This window comes from Camelus bactrianus, chromosome 7 (genome assembly GCF_048773025.1).
Source record: "Camelus bactrianus isolate YW-2024 breed Bactrian camel chromosome 7, ASM4877302v1, whole genome shotgun sequence".
NCBI classification, from domain to species: Eukaryota; Metazoa; Chordata; class Mammalia; order Artiodactyla; family Camelidae; genus Camelus; species Camelus bactrianus.
The window spans coordinates 31050502-31066965 of record NC_133545.1 but is presented as its reverse complement, the minus strand read 5'-3'; the positions used below and the strand labels follow the sequence as shown (position 1 = coordinate 31066965).

The 16464-nt window shown below is 39.3% G+C and overlaps 1 protein-coding gene across 7 annotated transcripts in view; it reads left to right on the top strand.

Annotated features, from left to right (window-relative positions):
• The window catches only part of MDFIC (MyoD family inhibitor domain containing), a 95228-nt gene that overhangs the window by 20797 nt on the left and 57967 nt on the right, over positions 1–16464 (top strand). For 6 of the 7 annotated variants that reach the window (XR_012508107.1, XM_074367180.1, XM_074367181.1 and 3 more), the window contains exon 4: positions 6176–6253. The exons of the other annotated variant lie outside the window; for it this stretch is intronic. Coding sequence is in view for 5 of the 6 variants with exons in the window: in XM_074367180.1 (XP_074223281.1) it covers positions 6176–6253 (78 nt within the window). In the remaining variant the exon portion in view is untranslated. The remainder of the gene's footprint in view (positions 1–6175; positions 6254–16464) is intronic. 7 annotated transcript variants of the gene reach the window in all.

Below are 16464 nucleotides of genomic sequence, written 5' to 3'. Positions count from 1 at the left end.
GGCGGACAGCTGGCTCTCATGGAATTGATTTTCGTGTTCCCACTGTACTGTGAGGTTGGCTGGATGGAGGGATCATCAGAGAAATGAGGCCGGCTGGGGTGTGGGAACATTTTCAAACGCACAGCCCACTCTTTTTCCAAGCTTCCATGGGACAGTTCAGCTGCATAAGCAAGAAGTGAAGGAGAGTGACTCTATTTACTGTGACTTCTTTCTCTGTTCTTGAGAGTGGTTAGTGAGGGCTGGAAGCTGACGTCTCTGTCGTCCCGGATGCCTGCTGCCTTCTTTGTTGGACATTTAAGCCATAATTTATAGGGGACTGTTAGTTGTCAGCGTGATGAGGCTGTTTTTACTTTTCTGAGAATAACTGAGCTCTGGAAAGTCAAGGGAGTGGCTGCTTTGGAAATTATATCCTAATTAAAGGGTGTATTCTCAGGCCTCATAGACTAGATCCAAGCTGAGAATAATTTCCAAATTATTCTGTGAACTTTAACCCTGACCTCAGTGGACCACCCACTTGTGGCTGACACTTGGTACATGATCTGCACGGAAGTCTGAGCTTTGTGTGCCTCCCCTGGTCCTTCTAGAACACATCGCAGGTGGCAGACCTGAGGTGCTGTGCTGTCAGGGCCTGGATTTCAAATTGGTTGCCCCTGAGTTGCTAACTTATTAGAGAGAGTCCTTTCTGGCAGTTATAAATAAAAGAGAAGAAATCCATATGGAGTTGAACATTTCGAATAAATAGGCCACATGCAATCTGGTCAGGGAATGTGCATTGTGATTCTCTTTCTTATGAAATTTAAATTAAAAAGATGATTCCAACCACTGGAGTTTGTTAAAAAAAAAAACTAAATCAAACTAGTAAAGAATTAAAAACATAATGGCAGTTTTGTGAGGAAATGTTATAATTGCAAAGTTTTTTTTTTTTTAATTTTCTAAAATTTTAGCCTTTTTACAATTTAAAAGGCATTCATAAGCTGTGAAAGTAGTTTGGTATATAATGTAATTTCTAGAATGGGGCTCACATTTTAGAATTTATGAGAGCACTGATTACGACTTTGGCTTTTCCCCTCAAATTAGCATATATGGGACAGTATGATTCGGAGCTATGCCTTGTTTTAATAATCACTATTCCTCTGACTTAGTAAAATGAATGTTGCAGTGAAGTGACACCCTCAATTAATATTAATTTTTCTATTTAACCCATAATATGCATAAACTGATAACAGGCAATAGGCAACATTTCATGCTTTAATTAGACTAGAAAAGGAACAGGAGTAACATTTGATCTCAGTCTTTGGGGGGATTTCTAAGGTGGGAAGGAGCGTGTGTGTGCGCCTGTGTGTGTTCCTGTGCTTATACTCATAGGCATGAGTAAATTTTCCTTTAATTTAGGTCAAATTCCTCTAGTCTACTTACTTCCTACAGAGAGCAAGAGCTTACATTTTTCTTTGTTCCTCTTTCTAAAGTGCCTCAGGTCTCTATCTCAGATTTTTCTAGGTCTTTCTGAAAATTCTTATTACTTAACTTTATCCTTGGACGTTGCTTTTTACATAAACGTCTCCTAATTCTAAATGTCATTACTTAACTCCAGAAATTTTCCTTAGCTTCTCTTCTGAAATAAATTTCCCATTAAATCAAACTATTTTGTTCAGCTAATTCTCTCCTTTGTGATTTTGTAGAATTCCCATGATCTCAAGCAAAGTTAGACTGCTCTACTTAAATAGTAATCCCCATTCTATTTAACCCATTTATTCATTTTGAAGAGCTTTTAGCGCTAGTAACAGTAAGCACTTGGTAGGAGAACGCATGTCCTCTCTCTCATTCGTACCTGCCTCCTCTTCCTGGGGCTGATGCATCCTCCTTCTTCGCTCATCCTACTACTGGAAGCCTTCCTCAGGGCATCCTGAGTTTCCTCCCCACACCAGCGGGCTCTGCTGTTGGGAACTCTATTATCACTTTGCCTAGCCTTTGCCAGCTTACCACCGATCACCCTTTAATGGGTACGATTGTATTACTTTAGGGAATGTCTCCTCCGTGCAAAGAAAGGCAGATACTACTCAAGTATTCATATACTTGGAGCATTTCTTACTTTGAATATGAGGAAAGAGCACTGAGAAGTGTGGATTTAAAGTTTTTTCAGCTGCTCTCATGTTTGAATGCACATTGTATTAAGTATTATTCGGTTTTCTTTAGAACTTACTTTCTATAAAAAAAGGACATAAACAACCTCCCTCCTCCATAAGTACCACCCAATATGATTGGGAGATGTAGCTTTCGTGTTATGTTTCTTAGGTAATCTGGGATTCTTTCCCTGACACTTATGCTCATTCATTTTGGGAGCCCATATTGGGAGTAAGTCATTCCGACTTACCTCTTGCTCAGTGTCTAGTCCTCTGTCTCTCAAAAAACATTGTTTTTCCACATGCTAACCAAATGGTTATGTAGCTGCAGTTCAGATGCTTTGATTATTGTTGTAGAGAGGAGTCTTTAACCATCAGTTATCCCCAAATCCAACTCACGGTTTGGTTTCAGGGTCAGGTAGATAATCATCAGCCATTTTTGAAGGCTACCCATGTTAAACTTATTGGTCAATGACAGCCGTTGGGCTGTGTTTTGGAAGGGAGCTCAAGTTTCCGGACACACTTCTTCCTCAGGGTGCATTATTCCATGCTCACCTGGGTTCTGCCCCAAATGGGAGGGAGAACCATTGTCCATCTTCTGTTTTGAGCATCTTAAATTCAGAGTCCTGGAGACCAATGGAAGCTGACTGCCAGAGTTCACACCCTGGATGCATCATTACTGCTGGTGTTGGGCAAGTTACCTAAACTCTCTGAGATTGGATTTCCCATTTTTAAAATGGAGGTACTAATTCTGTATACCTCATTGTGTTATTTGAAAGATTATATAAGAAAATGTATATTATTTAGCACAGAGCTGAGTAAACCCTCAGTGCACTCAGTGAATTCATCATTTTTTGTTGTGATTATTCTTGGGCCCAAGTATTAGTTATAAGGCTTTTTTCTCTCCCTGCCTGGTTCCAGTGGGTTACATGTCCAGACATGCTGGGTACAGCGGTCAGGTCTTCCTGAGACCACTGCTATCTGTGTCTACCACAGTAGCCAGCACGTTGGATCCTCTGTGGTTTATGCTTCATAAGTGCTTGATGCCTTTAGTGTATTGAATTAATGAGAGGAAGGAAGAGATTCTTTAGCTGTCTTGCTTCTGTTGTTTCAGGCTTCAGGGTCCTAAGATGAACATTCTAAATCACTGCATTTTTCCTTTTAGTCCTTCTAGCCCCCATTCTTACTCCCAAGCCATGCATGGTTCATTCATGTCAAGTTGCAGGTGTTTATAGATGAGTCTAACGATGTAAAGCTACCAAGTCCTAAGTGTGACTGCTGTTCACGGGTAAGGCTATTCGGAAGTGTTCAATGAGCTGTGTCAGTGCTCTGGATAATGTTCACTGTCTGTGGAGGTGGGTGGGGATGACCCTTGATGTGGAGCCTTTTTTGGTGCCCTATTCCTTCTCCTTCTTCCTACCCATAAGAAAAAAGTTCAGGACTACCTTCCTTCCCTTCTTTATCCCCTCTTCCCTTACTTTCTCTTTACCACCCTTCTCTCCTTCCTTCTCTGCCTCCTTTCTTCTCACATCTTACTCTGCCTTCGTAAATTGACTTTTAAATGTTTTGTATTCTAGAAAATACAACGTATGTTTTTATTATTGTTGTTATTCCCAGTAATGTTACTATTCTTTACCCTTCACTTTTATCAAATACCATGAGTCATTCAATTTCCAATCTATAGCCTAGTAAACTTTTGTTAAAGATTTTCGGATAGGCCTAAAATCTTCCGGTCTTTACGGGGGGAGATGGTACTGAGTACAGGTGGTGGGTGAGGGCCCAGTGAAGGAGCCAGTTTTATTCCTTTCCCATTTGGGAATCCTTCGAGACTCAGGGAGGAGCTGAGGCCTGGGAACTAGCTTAGAGATCACCCTGAAAATGCTAACCACGGAAGAAATAAACAGCCTTTAATGACCAAGACCATAAATACTGCGGTCTAGATAAGTTTAGTTCTCAAACCTCAGACTTCCTGGATCTGAACACTCTGTGAATTTACATATAGATTATTATTGGTAGAACATGTTGCTATAATGGACTTTCAGGATTAGGAACCAAAATATAACTTTGAACTGAGTAAAAACTCCAGTGCATAACAATGAAGTTCTTATAGTGTGCCGACATTGTGTTGTGTGTTGGGTGGGGATACAGTGATGAACAACGGTACAGGTGTAGTCTCCACATTCAGAATTGACAGTCTGGTGGAAGAGACATAGAGATCATCTTAAAATGATAATGTGTGTTTGCAAGTGGCTGTGTGTTCACATTTGAGAAAGATAAATACTCGGGTAGGGGAGGGGTCAGAGATGGCTTCCAGAAGAAGTGAGATCTGCAATGATACCTGAAGGAGTTGGCCAGCTCAAGCAGAGCAGGGGAGGGGGTGTGTTCCAAGCCAAAAAAACAGCTCACCTATAGGTCTAGAGATCAGAGAGAACATGGCTAGCTCGAGGACAGTTGGGAGAAGTTTGTGTAAGCTGGGTGTGAAATATTACATGAGGAGTGCAGAGATGGAGGGAAAGGCTTTGTTAACAAAGGGTTAAGGGAAGATGGAAGGTATTGAAAGGAGTAGTCACTTAAATTATATTTTAGTTTGGCTATATTTTGGAATGATTGCTCTTGAAATCGTTAGAAAATAAATTAAGACTGAGAAGGCATTGAAATATCACCTGGGACTGCTGTAGTGATCCAGCTGAGAAGAGAACAAAGCTTGGACTGGGGGAGTGGCAGGTGGAGTTGCAAGAAGTAGAGGGATTCAGCTTTGTATCGGGTACAACCCATGAGTAAGACTTGGCGGGTAAGGGAATGGCGGGTGCAGGGAAGGAAGCCAAGGTTTTCAGTTTGGACAAATGACAGTTGTGAGGAAAGGACAATGGGGAAAGGATTTAGACGTTGTACAATGAGGGTTTGAAGTGATGGGCTGTGAATGTCAGATGGGTAGGGGAAAAAATAAAGACAGGAAAGGATCTTATAAATAAGGAGGAAAATCCAGTGAGACTAACAATCCCTAAATATTTCTGTTTTGTACAAAACAAAACAGGTATAGATGCAGTGAGTGATGAGATAAGTGGGAAAAGGAGACAGAGTATTAGAATGGGGACTATGCATTTACAGTTTCTGAGGTGGAATGATCCCAGGTGAGGACAGGGACACCAGAGTTTTCCTAGACCAGGACTGCTGTATTGGGAAGAAGTTTTGGAAGCTTTGGAAAAACTGCTGTATTTAGCAGGTGGGGAAACAGAAATCCAGATGTTTCCTCCAGTCAACATGGCAAAGCTGGGGCTTTATCTGTGTTTTTCTTGACACTCAGTCTCTTGAATTCCTCACTGAACCTTAATGGGTTAGGAGAAGGTGGCCATTTGGTTATCTCTGGGTCTTTGCAGCTTTGCTCTAAGGTTAGTCACCTACTGTAGATGAATGGAATGGTAGGTTGATATTCTGTAAGCTGAGGGTCCTGAAATGAATGAAAAATAATTCACATTATCGAAGCTGCTGGCTTTCTTTATTTGAGATTCCAAAGGGTCTTCTCCATCTAGTCCAGTAGACATACAAAGTTGGGACTTCTCAAAAAAGGTTAATATCAGCGTGTGTGTATGGAATTAGACGTGTGTATATTTTTTTTTCTTAATGGATGATGTCTCCTCAAAATAGTTACCTCTAAGTAGTAATGAGAAATGAGTGGGGACTTATCGGTGAAGAGTACTCAATATTCTGCATACTTTCTTCCATATTGTTTTTTCTCAATGAGGTGAATTATTTTACTGTATTAAAACGAGTAATATTTTAAAAAGAAAATTCTCCCATATAACAAAAATGATCATGGTAAGGGCCCGGCTTCCCAAAGCTACATTAGAGCCCAGGTACCTGTAGGAAATGCGCAGAGGACAGGCAGGCCAGGAGATTCAGTTTCCTTCAGGTTCTGCAGAAGATGGAACCAGCTACATAATTTTGGAGGTGGAGCACAGTGCATGATGAGAATGCAGAGCCCTGTGTTAAACAGTTACTATGAATTTCAAGATGGCCACGCAGAACATTAAACCCAGTGTGCTGGTCCTTTTCAGCACGGGGCTCCGTGCTCTTGCAGCGGTCACGTGCCCAAGAAGCTGCGCCTGGCTGGAGCATCGAGGGAGCAGGATTCAGTAAGTAAAAACGAATATCTGGTACCCATTTTATAATGTTTTTATTTCCAGTAAGTTACTGCAGTTCAAGAATGAAGGAGTTTTTCTGGGCTTGTCAAATCAGTTGACACATTAGCCACACCCAGGAGTAGCTTGCGTAGCTTTGTGAAGCAGCTGCCGTGGGCAGACTCTCGAAGGCAGTGGTTCCCAGCTTTCTTCCAGCCACAGAAGGGGTGAGACCTGCTTCCAGCTTTACCAAGGCTGCCTACCAAGAGTGAGGGTTGAATCCGAATGAGGAGCATTGAGGGAGTCCCCTCTCCACTGCTTTCAGGAGCCCCATTGCCCATTCATCTTAGCACAGCTGAGAGTTAGTACTGTGACTTGTCCCATGTTTCTTTCAAGGAGTCCTTCAGGACTTGGTGGTAAATCCGAGCTCCACAATTCTCCACTGGAAACGGTGTTCTTCCCAAGTCCCTGCGTTTCCGTAGCAAGAGACACCGAAGTCAGGGAACTCTTAAAACCCTCAGTTGCTGGTATTAGAGGGTGAAATTACATTAAGTGAACCAGAGAAGAGAGTGGGTGGAGAAATTTGTTCTGCTTTGGCACATTATTTAATTAAATACACTTTCTGTGGTTCTTGAGAACTTGGATTAGGAAATTTAAGGGGAAAAAAAAAGATTCCCATCATCTCAAATTGTCACAAATAATTGATTCATGCTGGTGTGATTATGACAAGACCATACGTCTCATCTTTGGATGCTGCCATCACTACTTGTCTTTATGAAAAAGATGTGCACATATCATCTGTGAAGAGGCCTGTCTTTGCAGGTTATCTTCTCCATATTCCTTCAGCGTTACAAAGGTGCTGTCATAGTCACAAAGGTGTGATGGTGTGGGCCGGAGCGGTGACACCACCACACCCAGCGAACAGCGTGGTCGTGTGCAATTAGCATTGTCCTGCTCTTCCTTTGAGTTGTACTTTTCTCATTGTGCTTCTCTCATAGCCAGTAAATTTTTTAAAGTCTCATCACATCTGAATGTGAAAATTAACTACTGAGAATGTAAAATTAAACCCATATTCTTACATATTTAGGTCTTCAATATTTTTCACTTTAGCTGGTAATTTAAGGGGACTGATTCTTAGTCTGGCTTTTCATTTTGAAAGAAACAGAACAAAAGCCACTCAGTTTTTTTTTTTTTTATTTAATTAGGCATAAATTAAGGATTTAATCCTTTAACAAAAAGATTCCCTTTTAATTTATTAAATTTCAAAGATTATACCCCAATGAAATATATATGTATATGTAATATATGTAATAGGTAATATATATCATGAGTCTTTTTTAGAGAGGATCAAATAATATTTAATTTTACCATGAAGTCCAAATCTGTTTGGACTATTTCAAGGCAGGCTGAACAATTAATTTCAGGCTACAAGATCTTCTCGTTATTTGAACATTAAATTTGAGCCTAGTTGCCAATCTGGTACCTGGAAAGTAGACGTAAAGGGGTGTTGTAGTATGTTAATTCCCTGGTGACACTGCAAATCAAGTGGCAGAATCTTACTCAGTCATTGTCGGAACTGGTGTCGAGTGTGATATTGCTGTGTCTATTCACGTCTTCAGCTTTGCTTTCTAGCATGACCTATTTTATCCTTAACTAGCATCTTATTTTACTCTAACTCAAGGTTTCCCAGTGTTTCACTGATAAAGAGCTGCTTCTGATTTCTTTGAAATCATACCACTTCTTGCCTCTTCAGCTATCAAGACTTTATATCTATTTTACTTTAACCACCTTACAAATGTGGACATACCTTGGACCTTGCTATCAACAAGATCTGCTCTAAGATTTTGAAGTCAGAAGTTAACTTTTCTCATTCCTTCCTGCTCTTTACCTTAATAATAATTATGCCTAATCTGCTAACTGTGTTCTTTTTCCCCATAGCGTCTTATCTCCTTCACGTGACTACCATTTTTTCATGGTCATCTGGGACCTGCAAATGATCTTTCATTATCCCCCTAAATTCTGTGACCTTACGCTGTACCTGCCAAGCTTATGCTGAAACTAAGGGAGCGAGCAGACCTCACCATCGGTCTTCTCACTTCAGAGCTATGGATCATAGACAGAAAAATATTATAGCAGAACGAGTAGCTCTCATATAAATATTTGATCTCTGATCTCGACAGACATCTCTCCTACTACCGGATGTGCAATTTCTGGTTGAGTTCCACCTTTGGTCCATTCTTGCCTTTTGATTTTATGACACTGTTTTATAAGGACTCAGATTATATTCTAGTTTCTTCATCACTAAGACATCTGAAGTTATATTTAAGCACCAACTGCTGGTATTCAAAACCAATACTGGTCTATATGGCTGAAACCTTCATCTATCTTGATTTATGTCATGGAAGGTTTAAATACAACACAAATGGTCTTTTTATTTGTCACTTTTTTCAGCCAATGGCATCTTCTCAGTCTTCATTTTTTCTGTAGTATTTGACAGGACATGTTTCCTGTTTGAAATTTTCCCCTCCTTCTGCACCTTTCCCCCTCCTTCTGCTGCGATAGCCATGTCTGGCTTCCTGAGTTCCTTCCTGTCTCTGGACTTTTGCATTCCAGCTCTCCCTCCCAGCTTAACCGTCACTTCCAAAGAGAGGCTTTCCCAGACCTCTCAGTCTAAGTTGGGTTTCCCTCTTTCTCGTAGCACCTTTTCCTTTCTAGCCCTCGTCACAGTTTGTCATTATTTTTGCAATTACATGTCTAATGTCTGCTGGCTTTAAGTTGTATCCCCAGCAATTAGCACCATTCTAGGACCACAGCATACTTAGAATAAACTATTTGGGATGATTGACTGTGGGAATAATATTTGACTTTTTCTTCCACTACTTCCTTTCATGAACTTTTGCCATAGCCAAAATACATTCCTTATTCTCTCTACCTGTCCAGTATTTTCCTTCTCCCAAGCTTCACTCGTATTACCTGCCTTCCACATCTCCAGCCAGACATCTGTGATTTCTCCTCTGCTTGGACTTGCGGAGTGTTTATCTTCATGTCTCCTAAAGGACTCATTAATTTCAAAGTTGTAGTGTGCCAGTGGATGGCCCTCGTCCCTGTCACTGAGCTGAAGGCTCCTTCAAGGCAGACTTGGCATGTCTTTTAGTTTTGTAGCCCTCACAGCATCTAGCCCAGGGCCATGCACGAGAGCTTGTTCCCAATACGTACATGTTAATTGTTGAATAAATGAAAATCTGTACCTTTTGACTACAGTTAGCTTCTCTGTAGGAGGCTGACAGCTTTGAATTGGTTAAGCTGTAGTAATTTGTCTTAAAATGCGGATTGACTATCTTTGCTTCTCTTAAGGAGCTAATTTTCTCAGTCTACAGTTCATGCATATTCAAGGATTTTTTTTATCAGTTATAGTAACAATGTTATTACTTAGAACTTTTTACAGTTAATGAAAATTTTCACATTGATGATCTAACTTGGCTTATCGGCAACTTTATCAGGCAGGTGGGATAAATATTATTTATAGATGAGACTGAGCTCTGAAAAGTCAAGTGGTGTGCCTCAGGCTGAACAGCTAATATCCTGATTATTTAGCAGTGATTCGCACCTGGGTGGTGTGGAACAGAGCAAAGGGTAAGGACTTTGTGTTGTTTATGGTCCCACAGAGATTATATTAAAATCACAGAAGGAAATGGCAGTTTCCCCAAATTACAGGCTTACTCCAAGCTGAAAATTCTAATCTATTTCCCTAGTTGGGAGCTGTTGCCATTCTACCACAGTTAATCAAAGACTACCTTCTGCCTTTGTGCTAGGTCAGAAGAAAGTGGAGAAAATTGCAATATACTATACTCCTTTGGAATGTCATCTTTGTTGTGATAAATTCAAGACAGTTCCTGGGCTTCATATATACTTAACGTCTTAGGAAAAAGGGCTTCTTTAGTTTTTAGAACTGTTTACTCATTGCCTCCATGAGAACTTGTTCTCATTCCAGCAGATAAGCAGAGAATCGATTGCATCTGCCATTCTTTTTGTGGTATGAAGGTATGCATTTTCCTTCTGCAGAAAAAGAGATCTTAATAATGGAAGCCAAAAAAGACCTGGGGGAGTGGGGAGAGGTGAGGTCACGAATATGATTCTATGGTTGTATCCCTTTGTGCAATGATTCTCAGCCCTCCCTATTAGCCTAAAAATAGGCCCTGCCCAGACCAGTGACCTCAGAGTAGGGACTAGACAACTTGAATTTTTAAAAGCTCCTTAGTTCATTCTGGGATGCAGCTTAGACTTAGAACCAGTAAGGGTTTTAATCAAATATGTTGCCCTACAACAAATAAGCTTGTAAGATAACACCATGACAGCTGATTTTTCTTTGAATATTTGAAAACTCTTTTTTGAAAGTGTTTTCTTACGGTTGTGACTGTGAGACCAGCGGGGCCTGGCAGACTTGGCCGTGTGTTTGGGAGAGCCTGGGGGCTGGCCTCTGGTCAGAGCCTTCAGCGCTTTGGGGAAGTAGTTTTCTCGAGAGGTGTTTACATTGTTCAGAACGTATTTCTTTTAATTGTGCTGGGTAGCAGTTTAATCTCAGTTTTAGAACATTGGTTAAAAGACTGTTGTAATTTGTGTAGCCTTGTTAAATGGCACAATGAAAAGACTTCAAAATCTAAGGCTCGATGTAGCTGTAAGGAATTATGGATTATTTTAGGAATCTTGAAATTTATTAAATCAAAATCAAGGTTTATATTATGTGAATCAAATTTTCAAGTATGAAAACCCTTTTGCCTGTTTTTCTGAACAATTACAAATGCTTGCTTCCTTGATCTTTAGACGCTCTGTCCCGAATTAGAGTAAGCTGTGTTCGGTTAACAATGGCATAAGCAGCCTTCCGATCACGTGTTTGTAGATAGGTTAGAAAGAATATCTCCCTAATGATTATAGTTAGAGTTTGTTCTCAGAGTAAAGCAAAGTCTCTTATAATAGAGATACAGTTTACCTAAGAGTCGTATTAATAAGTAAAAAAAAAAAAAAAAGATCAGCTTTTTGAATAATATATGAATTCATATGGTATCAGTGGTATCTAGGCATTTGGGACAATACATAATTAGTTTCAATTCCCTTTGAGAGGAAGATGTGGATGTTAAAATAAATTGCTGATGGAGCAAATACTTTGGAGAACAGTGTATTTCAAAACTTTGTGCAGTATCAGCTATTTCTTTCAATGGTATGGAAGTATAGCATAAGACTGAGAAGATTTATTAGGGGCGATTTTAAACCATTCTTACCGTATAAATGTTCGTAGTTTGCTCCTTAGAACCGGATACTAAAAAGAAGAATAATATCAAATATTTATAGGCCTTCTTAGAAAACATTATTTCTATACAACTCCTGGCACCATTGTTTGTAGCCAATAAACCAAATTATAATCACTTGCTTGTATAAGAATAATTAGTATCACATTTCTTAAGCATTTGAAAGGGCTTGGTTATGTCGTTGTTATGAGTTACTCTTACAGAACACTGAATAATGGGCCTACTCCAGAAAAATCAGTGCTCACAGAGTAAGAAGACTTAGATTTGTGCAATAAATACATTCTGAGGGAGGAAAGGAGGAATGGAGTTCAGAATAAATTGATTTTATTAAGTAAAAATGAAGAAACTACCTCTGTGGAAGGAACTATTTTGCTACCAGGAATAAATATTCCAAACGGAACGGTCCCTGCAGTAGAGTATCTAATTCTCACCTTGAGGTTTCGGTGTCATCGTGGAAATTAATCAGGCTGCAGTATGCACAGTACAGGTTGTGGGGGACCCTGTGCAGGCACAGCTTACCGCCAGCTCTTGGTTTTTTGAAACCTCCTCATCTTTTGCACGGCCTTTTGATGTTTGTACTCTGAAACTGGTGCAGGGGAGCATCGTTATTGTAAATGTGTCCAAGGGTTTTCTTCCTGGGAAACGGACCCCATGACATAGCCAAGGAGTCAACACTCTCTGCTCCTCCTCATCTTTCTCAGGTTTGCTTATTTTGATAAACACTGGGCATGATCAGTTCCTCGTCCCCATTAAGCCTATGGAAAATGAGGGGTTTGTTACAACACTCACTGGGAAGAAGTCTTCAATTTAGTTTGTTTTTCTGATGACATCTACAGTGTTAAAGTAAAAATATTTAAATGGACCCGTTCACTGAGTGCATACTTAATGTGCTAAAAGCACAAATGTGTGGGAGGGTTCATTTTCTGCATTAGTTTTGTTTTTTTTTTTTTTTACTCAAAACAAACAAAAGCCCAACCACTACTTCTTGGACCAAAAAAACAAAATAGGGTAACTAAGCTCACAGAGTCAAAATCTACAGTTCTTTCAGGCTGAGGAGGTGCGATTATAGCTTGGTCAGTAATAATGACAGATTTTAGTGTCCATTTTAGTGTATGAAACACTAAATTACAATGAATTGAAAATGGGTAGTTTATCGTCCTAGAATAGGATTTTGTGGGGGGTAAGGATGACGTTAAATCATTTCAGGATGGTTTTATTCCTTTCCCTTTTAATTGCAGGTACAGTGTTGTTTTCACTACTTTGTGTATTAATACAAATGTGAAAATATTTGTGGATGGTCTATTTGGAAATGAGACTTAGTACTATGTATCTCCCCACCCAGTGTGTCCCTTAAAACTTAGTCCTTTGGAAGATGTCATAAAAAAGCTTCATTATTCAGATAACTTAATTTTTATTTTTTTATTTATTTTTTTAACATTTTTTATTGATTTATAATCATTTTACAATGTTGTGTCAAATTCCAGTGTTCAGCACAATTTTTCAGTCATTCATGGACATATACACACTCATTGTCACATTTTTTTCTCTGTGAGTTATCATAACATTTTGTGGATATTTCCTTGTGCTATACAGTGTAGTCTTGTTTATCTATTCTACAATTTTGAAATCCCAGTCTATCCCTTCCCACCCTCCACCCCCCTTGGAAACCACAAGTCTGTATTCTCTGTCTATGAGTCTATTTCTGTCCTGTATTTACGCTTTGTTTTTGTTTGTTTGTTTGTTTGTTTTTGTTTTTTAGATTCCACATATGAGCGATCTCATATGGTATTTTTCTTTCTCTTTCTGCCTTACTTCACTTAGAATGACATTCTCCAGGAGCATCCATGTTGCTGCAAATGGCATTATGTTGTCAGTTTTTATGGCTGAGTAGTATTCCATTGTATAAATATACCACATCTTCTTTATCCAGTCACCTGTTGATGGACATTTAGGAACTTAATTTTTGTAAATCTTTGAAAGGACTTCTTCAACTCAGAGAATTTCCAGTCATGCAGTCCGTTCAGTATGCCTTGCAAACTAACCACTGAAGTCTCACACACTGTTAATGATTGTGTATGAAGACTTTGGAAGAGCTGGAAGGGTTGCTGACGATGGATACAAACATAGCATGTTGCTTTTTTAAAGTAAGGGAAGGTATACATATGGCAAGCCAATTAGCTTAACTCTGTCTAAATAGACAAAGCATTTGGAGGAAGAGTGAAAATGAAATAATGGCCAAATGCTTGCCTGGCTTGTCAGCCAGATCCATTTTGACAGGACTGAGGCTTCTGGTCAGACAGGGTAAAAAACAGTGCTTAGAGAAAGGCTCTGTGCATGTGGAGGAGGTAAGGGGTGAAGTCCTGTGATTTGGATTCTAATCCTGCCTAAAACTCATTAGCTGTGGAGCATTGGGTAAGTTACTTTTGTCATCCAGCTTCAACTTCTGCATCTTTAGAACATAGATGGGAGGAGTTCCTTCCCTATCTCCTAAGGTGGGTGAAGGGTCAAACATGGAAATCTAAATGTAAATATTTTATGTCTAGGTCTATAAATGGATATTAGTTATATATTATGATGAGAAAAATTAGTACCTGTGTTAAAGGTAGAAGTGCAGGACCACTTGGAGTTATACCTTGGAAAGAATGGAACCTCTTCCACAGTTGCATTTTTAGGCTGAACCAGAGATACTAAGCAGAGAACCAGGAGAGAAAATGGGGCATGATTTTCTGGGTTCTCACTGTTTATCTAGGAGTTGGGGAAGAGTCAAGTACGTACATCTTGACCTCTTTCATATGATCCTAAAAGTAAATAACCACTCAGAACATCGAAAATGTGCACTGAACGGATCCCTCTTTATTTTAAAGTTAATTTTAAGTTTTAAATATAATGAAATATCTTAATCAGATAAAACATATACCAAAGAATATTCTTCTACAAAAAATGTTCTTTTTGTTTTTGATGCCTGGTAATACCCTTTTATATTAGTGTTTTCAGTGTAAAGTGATGCTTCTCCCTAAGTTACCAGTCAGTGGCAGTTCACTTCTGTAGACTTATGTGCTTAATAAATGGAATTCTGACTTTTCTTAACATTAAATTAACCACTTTTAAAGTGAAAAAAAATATTCATTTACCAGCCATACTCAAATTTACTGAGTATTAACATTTTGCCAAATTTTCTTGAGTTTTTTTTCAGTTTGTTTTTAAAAATATATCTTGTCCAACATGCCAGATTGAACATATATATATATATATTCCAATCTTTTTGGAAACCTTTCCTAAATGATAGTCAATTAATAATAATTTTAAAAAGACAAATTTAAGGAGAGAGAGAACAGATGAGAAGGCAACAGTGGATCAGAGATGTTAAGAATTTTCTGGAAGATGGAAAGTAGATAGAAAAATAATAACTGACTTTGCAGCACTAAGAGCCAGAAGCAAAGTGTCAGTATAGCACAGTTTGGTACTCACTACCCCAAAAAGGCTCAGGGTTTGGAGATGCCGGGGCTCTTGAGATCTGGGATGAAATATGAACTAGGGAAGAAAAATACAGGTGGAAAGTTTGCATACACAAGACTTAGACCATCAGCTGTCTTCTGCCCTCTGAATCTGAGCAGCTGCGTTACTCCCACTCCCATGCCAACCCTAACAAGACACAAGAGAGTGATGCTCTGGAGAAATTAAACTAGAGGGGCTCTAGACCCTGGCATAGCAGAGCATGGGAGTGACTGACATACTGACCACAGGGGGCACAGTGACAGTCAGCTGCCCTAAAGACAAGACCTCCTTTCCCCTTAAGCATTAATGGTCATGAGCCAAATATCACAAAGCAGATAGAAGAGGTATTTATTTTCATATTTTCTTTTGTTCATTAGTTTTGGGGAAGAATTTTGGGGAAGAAAAAACGGAAGAGGTTTCATCTTACCTCTGCTGGTTACCATAGTGTCTAGGAGCAGCCCTGAGCTCCAGTCAGAGGGCCAAGAGCAGAGGGGCCATGAACCTTGTTAAATGAGTCACTGTTGGCTGTCCGTGGACAGAAAAGTGCTCAGTCCCTGCTCCCACCCCTTCAGGTTACTCCTGCTCCCAATGAATGTTTCTGTTTAAGGTGTCATATCTCCCACCCTCTCATACTTCTTTCTCTAGGAAAAGAAAATTTTAATAATTACATGAATAGATATTATCTATTGGCTTAGATTCTAAATTACAAGGTCCTAATGAGGTGAGTACTTACATTCTTTCCAGATTGTTTTCTGAATATCATGTCATATGTACATTGTTCTTCTACATGTTGACAATGAATCGTGGATCTGTACTCTTTCAATATTAAAGTTAAGGAAGGTGCCTTAAAGACCAGTGTATTCAATCTCTGTGTTTTTTCAGTCAGCAGAAAAAGGTAAACAGTTTGTCCAAAGATAGTCAGCTAGTTAGTGACAGAAGCAGGGCTATAGTATTTGAAAATAGTCTTTGATTATCAATGAGAATATCTAGTTACCCCTTGCAATTTGTCAACCACAATGTGGGATTTCAAAGGCTATATTAATAGAAAATAATTACTGAAAATTAATAGGAATCTTAAAGGCCCCAGGTAGATAAACTTATTCAATTCACTGTCCAATACCTTCATGATAAAAATTGCTTTTGGTCAGCATTCTGCCCACCTGTGGTTCTGGTATTAGAATTATGATTCTCCAGTGGAGTATATGAGGCAAGAGACAGGAGAATCCCTGGAGAAGGACTGTGTTTTTTGAAACCATACCAAGATGTTACTGAGAGGTGTGGGTTGCTCAAATAAACCCTGTGGTGTTGGAAGAAGGTTGACAGCTACTGCTAGAGAATTGTTTTAATTGAGTAACAGAATCTGATTTAGGAAATTGGAATCAAATATGAAGATAAATACAAGTCAAAGCAATAGCATCATTTCTAAAA